At 31.9% G+C, this 7,583-nt stretch overlaps 1 protein-coding gene across 10 annotated transcripts in view; it reads right to left on the minus strand.

Annotated features, from left to right (window-relative positions):
- The window catches only part of LOC106868437 (retinoic acid receptor RXR), a 540,681-nt gene that overhangs the window by 18,612 nt on the left and 514,486 nt on the right, over window positions 1–7,583 (minus strand). For all 10 annotated transcript variants that reach the window (XR_008265219.1, XM_014913710.2, XM_014913707.2 and 7 more), the window contains one exon: window positions 759–907. Coding sequence is in view for 9 of the 10 variants with exons in the window: in XM_014913710.2 (XP_014769196.1) it covers window positions 759–907 (149 nt within the window). In the remaining variant the exon portion in view is untranslated. The remainder of the gene's footprint in view (window positions 1–758; window positions 908–7,583) is intronic.

Genomic DNA, 7,583 nt, shown 5'->3' on the forward strand with positions numbered 1-7,583 from the left:
TATATATATACACACACACACACACACACACACACAATAAGCCCTATACACCACAATTTTTATTTAAGAAAAATTATGCTCCATTTATTGGTAAAAAGATGGTTGTATTACTATTTCATAGCAGTTGTAAAACTCTTCTCAATAAGACAGAAATTTGTCACTAAACAAATTAAGAGCAATATCTTTTATAGTCACATACATACACAATGATGCTATCAGAAACAAATACCTAACCTAAAATGTAGTTCTTTTGGTTTTTCTTTCTTTTTCAATGATCATAAAACTATAAGTGTGCATGAACTGTTTATTTCTCAAACTGTACTTATATTGGGATAAACTTTCTTTGTCAAATGTTTCAGACTTTAATAAAAACAAATATTTATTACATAAAGCTGTTCTTTGTTTTATTTCTTTCCAAAACACTGAAATATTATTATTAAAATTAGTTCCAAACTCATTGAACAGAATATTTCAAAAATATGTTAACTAGAAAAGACCAACTAAAAATGTATAGTGCTCATGGAAATTAGTTAAAAATAATTTTAAAAAAGTATTATAGAAAATTAGGTTAATGTAAGGTGAATCTTAATGATCATCTGCACTCCATTTTTTTCTTCTTTCTTTTTTTAGGATTATTCAATTTTAGGCATCAGTAATGCTAAAGTAACCAATACATATATTTCAATTACAACAAGCCATTGTAACATCTTTAAATATAAATCGGCAAAATTGATGGTTATTCTTGCAATGAAACTTACCTGGGTGTCAATATATGTTTCTATCTTTGGTTCTACAGCTAATTCAGCTTCTAAGATTCGTTCAACAGGCATATCAACATTTGCACTGCTGGTGCTCTCTACTTCGCCTTCTCCTTTTTCTTTCACACGTTGACGTTCTTCTTGAACAGCTGCAAAAAGACAAAAGCAACAATCAAATCTCTAACACCTTGTAAATTTATGCCGGCAGATTTAGCTTAAATGTAATCACTATAACATTGGAATAAAAGACTCTTGAAGAAATGAAAATGACAAATGAACAGTTTCTAATTAGAATCACTTGACATAAAAACGTAGTAACAAGAGATATAAAATAAAAAATAGACATTCAGAAAATTTGATTGTTTCTTTAGAAATTTAATCACAGTTAATTACTGTATTTTCATATACTTTGCCTTTTGAAACACGTATACAGATAAAAGATAAATGAAATTCAATTCAGTGGTTAACTTTCCAAGAGATGCTAAATACATTTATTTGTTTGAGATTCCATCTAACTGTATTTGCAACAAACATGACAAACATGAATCAATGACTGTCACAGTCATTCTACAACATACAAAACTATAAAGTAACAGCAGTTAAGGTTTCTATTGTTAAATAACATTGTTGATCTATGTCTGTGACAAGTTGATATATTATAGATGCACAAAACACCTAATGATCAATAGATTCACAAAAGAAACAGAAATAAAAACAAGTATTAGTATAAATCATATCTAAGAGGTAAAAATTTTAAAACAGGAATGACAAATTGGCATAGTAACCAAGTTACTCCAGGCTATTCAACTACACCTACATTAAACCACTGAACTAAATCTCCTATTCCACTTTGAAACATTTCAAATTACTTTTATGTAACCTTGCAGTGAACATCAACCTCAAAATAGACACAGGTATTTCTATTTACAACCCTTTCAATACACCACTGACTGAGTGACTAAGTTACTTAATGACATTTAGTCATATCTAATGGCATCCAATGACAAAGAGCTGCAGCTGTCACATTTGATAAACTATGTATTAAGGACCTGACCCAAACATTAAATATTTATGTAACAAACCAAAAAAGCAATCAAATCATTTGACATATTGTTAACGGTGAAAGATGAAAAGTTGAACAAACACTTTTTCTCTATTCTGTTTCTTCTAGAGTCAGAATTAAAACCGCAATGAACTTCATAAATTGTGTAACCTAACGAAAACAAAAAAACTTTTCTGGTTGAAAACTGCTGTTGTCAAGTGACAGAGAGTCTGTTGTTAGCATTTCTAGGGAGTATATTATGCTACATTTCAGACAATGTGACATGAGTGTAAAGCTGTGGTATTGAGTTATATTCTCTGCTCACTCTTCATCCTTTACATTTTATTCTAAATTGTGGGAATCAGAATGGCAGGATTAGGTTTCCTATATTTCTGGGTGACTGGCAGATCCAAGATCAAAGTTCCTTGCTTAGCTGTACTTCAGATTAATCACCTGTGCTGTGTAGTTTTGTTAGTAAATTCAAAAGCAGGACTAATAAATGCTGAAATATAACACTTATCATAAAGACAGTCTAAATAATTGCTTTCAAACTACTAATACACACCAGAACGCTCTGGTGCTTTCTTCCTAAAATAAATATATAGATTATAAATTGGAAAAAATTGAAACAAACATTCTTAAGGCTTTTTGAATGCAAGGATAAACCTTTTACTTAATAAACCATTATATTCTAGGTCCATTCATACTAAACAGAGCTTTAGATAATTATCTTCTATAATATCTTTGGATTGATGCCCTGACAATGAAATATAGAGAGCAAATTTCTAAGGAGCCTGTTGTGTGTGTGGATAAAAATCTGTGAAACAAATATAGCATGATGTCTAAATATTACAATGTATGTTCCATGTTTGAATTATTAAGTACCAGACTAAAGTATTGGGGTCAACATAATTAACTAAAACTATTTAAGTCAATGTCCTAATTTGGATGTAATTGAAAGCTACAAACCATCAAATAATTGTATTTACCTTATTTTTCTTTCAGAAATTAAAGTGCTTGTAGAAACTTGAAAGTTAAACAGTAATTTAAGACTATTAGCACAGAGCAGAAAATGAGAGCTGAACAACAAAATGTCAATTTATTGCTTTTATTCACCATATGGTGCAAGATAAAACTAAAATATTGTAAAATTAACAATTTATACTCTGAAACTATGGGGTGTGTGTGCAATGAAGGTTTTACTACCTAGATCAATATTATCAACAAGCTGCTAAATAACGACACTAGAAAAGGAAACTAGAACCCCACCTACCAATATATGATACAATATTATTAAATGTAAAACCTTGTACAGAAATCAGGCTTCAATGACATTTCAAAGTTAACAGACTAGAAATCTGCAGAACTGAAAACAAGAACAGCCTCAGTATTTGCGATAAACTATTAACAATACAATCTTATGCATAATTGTTTGAGATTAAGAATCTCCTAAGAATGTCCATTCCTAACAAAGCACCTCCAGAAAAAGAAGGGTCAGAGATAATGTATTTTTGTAGAGAAAGATATGTTTAGTTTCAGCTTTCTGTTCATGTTGCCAAGTTTATTACCAACTGCTCTTATGAATCCTCTAACCACAAACTAGTTATGTACTGAAAAGATAAGAAGCAACAACAAAAATAATAGCACTTCAGTATACTGATGACCAAAATATCAAGATATGTTATGTTTTTAAGTACACTGCAAAAAATAAATAATTGATATCTAACATTCCTAACCACTACTTTGAAATATTTTCAGCTTGAGATTAGACAAGAAGAATGAGGTTAACTAGATAAATGGATTATTCACAATGAGAAACATGTCAAGCAAATCTATTTCATGCAAGCTCAACACAACATAGGTATTTTCTAGGAATATAGCTAAGTATTTAATAACTGCTCAAGTTGTTTGCAACAAAACACAAGTTGTTTTATAACTTATCATGCAACATATTTTTTTCTATTGTACCAAAAGTGCAGTGAAATTTAACTGCATGAGGTCAGGCAAAGCTCTGATGTATGTGCTATATCAGTGTGCATGTATGACAAAGCATTTATGTTTTAAGAGAAAAACTGTGTAAAAGACATCAGATGTAGTGTGCAAGAGAGAAGACTGTGCTGGCATGGCCATATAATGCATATGGATGAGGAGAGCTGGTATCTAATTGTGGAGGGAACCTGTGGAAGAAGTAGACCCAGGAAGACAATGGGACAAAGTGATGAGAAGTGATCTTCAGATGCTGAGCCTCAAGAGTTGACAAGGAACCGAAACAACTGGTGATTTGCTGTGCTTGAGAAGACACGCATCAAGTTAAGTAAAATCACAGCCATACAAGCATGTCCTCTATGGCCAAGCCCCCACCCTGCCTCACAATCTATCCACAACCAGTCTTCTTCCCCCATTCTCCTTCATGTGCCTACCTGCACACATACTACATGCCCTCACATATCTACCATAGTCCTCAGCCACTCCAATTTCTCTCACCATCACCTCTTTCCTGTCTCTAAATATCTCAATTCGCACTCTTATGGAACATCTCCATCTACCCCAGCTGTATCACATATTCACCTCCACTGTCTTGTAAGTATGAGCCCCACCCACATCGCCAACTCCATCTATTTCTCTGCCTGTCTCTCTCTGACTATCATTTCTTTTCCTACTGGGGTAACCAAGTATCTTACAAAGCCGCTTCCCTCAGTATCACTCCCTGTCCCAGCCAAGAGGCTCTTGTAAGTCTTATAAGTTACTTGGCAACCCTGGTGGTGTTGGAGCCACATAAAAGCACCCAGTACATTCTGTAAAATGGTTGGCGTTATGAAGGACATCCAACCATAGAAACCATGTCAAAACAGACAATGGAGCCTAGTGCAGTTCTCTGGTTTATTGGCTCCTGTTTTACTATCTAATCCATGCCAGCATGGAAAATGAATACTAAATGATGATATATAAACTCAATAACAAAATTACATTTCTGTTATATTACTTATGTTATCAGATTACTTTGCACATATAAAAAATTAAATTGGGGAATAAAATTAAATATTCAGCTTGGCACTATCAAGAAAGCATAGCCCTATCCAACATCACTAAAATTTTAAGTATTCAGCCAATTTTTTAGCAGTGATTGTAGTGCCTAAATGCTAGTATAGCCACTGATTTGTAGACAGACATGACACCAATAAGATTAAAACTTAGCAGTGTAAAGTCACAAACAAATCATTACAAACAGACTTGGCATGAAATCTTTTAAAATCTATTTCATAAATACAAACAACTAAATTCCTCCACGGATAATCCTACATCACAATAAACTCAACTATTTTCAATAAGTTTTTAAATTCACGAAGACTGTTGGATTAGCCAAGATCAATGTTTTGTTTCCGGAGAGTGGCCTACAACACAGTGTGTGTGACCATGACTGACTAAATGGCCTTGTCCAGTTAACTGTAAGCAACTAAAGCACTTTACTCAGATCCACATTTTAAGACAGAGCAAACGTATAGTCAAATGAATTAAGCCTAGTATATTACTCATAGATAATTTATCCAACCTTAGAGTAGGATGGTAAAGTTTACCAAAGTAAGGTTTAAAGAAACAGTTAACTGTTCATTCCCGAGTATTCTGACTAAAAATCTTGCTTCATCTAGAGTTATATAACATTTCGAAGCTACAAAAGTAATTTTTTGTAACTGTTTGATACCAACTCACCTTAGACTACTTTTAAATCTAATACAAATCTTTGTTTCAAAAACAATGTCCATATTTGAATTAAAACTGTCAGTGCCTTTTCTTACATTATGTTCCAAACATGAATATAATTACAAATAAGTTAATTATTTTACTAAATCTTACCTAACTTTTTTATTATTTTCAAAATTGATTGAAACATACAGAGACAATATATTTTCCAGAGAAATATACAATGTAAGTGGTATAGAAATTTAGGAATAACAATGTAATTCACTCAACACGCATGCACGCGCACGCGCGCGCACACACACACACACACACACAAAGACCCAATTATTAATGTGAGTCAAAAAGCACAACATCTGGACCACTAAGTTTGATGCCTGGATGGGGTACCATGTTCTTGAGCAATAAACTTCATTTCCCATTGTACCAATCTACTCACCTGAAACAAAAACCAGCCTAGTGCTGGTGCATCCCTCACTCCCTCTAGCTGTAAACATACTAGATTTTGCAAGGTGAAAGTTAGAAGGGTTGAGAAAGTGTTAATGACTGCTAGTGACTACATGGGCACCAAAAATAAGTGGTGAAAGTGTGGTCCAGCAGAAAGATAGGCAAGGAATAAAACTATTTAAATACCACAAACATTTTGACCAAATTTAAATGTAAAAGAGAAATAACAAACTGGGACATACAGACTTTTTCCAGAGTATTGGCAACATTAATGATTCCAAGCGAAAAATGGAACTAACTTATTAAACCCTAGACAGGGATAGAATTAAATGTGAACAGAAATTCTCAAGTAATGCCTCAATTTAATTTTCAAATTGTGTAATTTCAACACTGTTCCATTAACAAAACACTGCAGTCCTATGATGTATAATCATTATCTTTTATATCACTAATGTATCATAAAAAAAAAAAAAAACTAATGTACAAACAATTTCATTTATTATACAATATCTTTACAGACTTTATGTAGATGCATTATTCTTTGCAACGATATGTTTCTATTCAGTCTTCACCAACTCTGACCTTAGTTGCAGTAAAAAAAAAAAAAAAAGCAGGAAATTCATTCTCATGCATGTTGGGACTTAAGTTTTAATTCAATATGTTGGCAATTATTTAGTATGTATTCCAGATGCCACTACAAATAGGAAGGAAGGCAATAAGGTTGCAAACGGAGTTGACTTCTCCATGTTGCTTCTGCATTTCACGTCCATATTAACAACACATCCATAAGACATATAATCTGGTCATACACATAGATTTATTATATACGTGATTTTTTGTTAGAACTGATTATTCATTTTGAATGAAATATAAAGCCAATGTGATTAAGCGGACCTAGGATTGAATTTCTCTACCGTGTAAATGGCACTGGCAACTTAAGTTAAAAGTCTCTCACTCACATTGACAAAAACACCTTCAATTATATCAATTTGCCTCTTCAATAATACTCAAGCCATAGTAGGTCAATAAACATTGCCCTACAAAATAAACATCACATTCATCCATCAAAGAATGAACCTATCATTCTCAACCTGCTAAAAATAGTTAAATCACATGAACAACCTGTTGACTTAGTGTCTTTAGCCTATCTATTTCTATCATGCAAATAGTGGCCCATTAAACATACCTATATATACCTACACGCACACATATATATATATATACATACACACACATAGGTATACATATATATCCATACACATATATAAATATATAGATATGTATATATATATATATATATATATATATATATATATATATATATATATATATATATCCATATACATACATACAAACACATATACATACATACACATACATATATACACATATACACATACATATATACACATACATATATACACATACATATATACACATACATATATACATACATACATATACACATATATACATACATACATATACATACATACATATACATACATACACACACACACACATATATATACATACATATATACATACACATACATATATATACATACATATATACATACACATACATATATATACATACATATATACATACACATACATATATATACACACATATATAC

The sequence above is a fragment of the Octopus bimaculoides genome, chromosome 1 (genome assembly GCF_001194135.2).
Source record: "Octopus bimaculoides isolate UCB-OBI-ISO-001 chromosome 1, ASM119413v2, whole genome shotgun sequence".
NCBI lineage: Eukaryota > Metazoa > Mollusca > Cephalopoda > Octopoda > Octopodidae > Octopus > Octopus bimaculoides.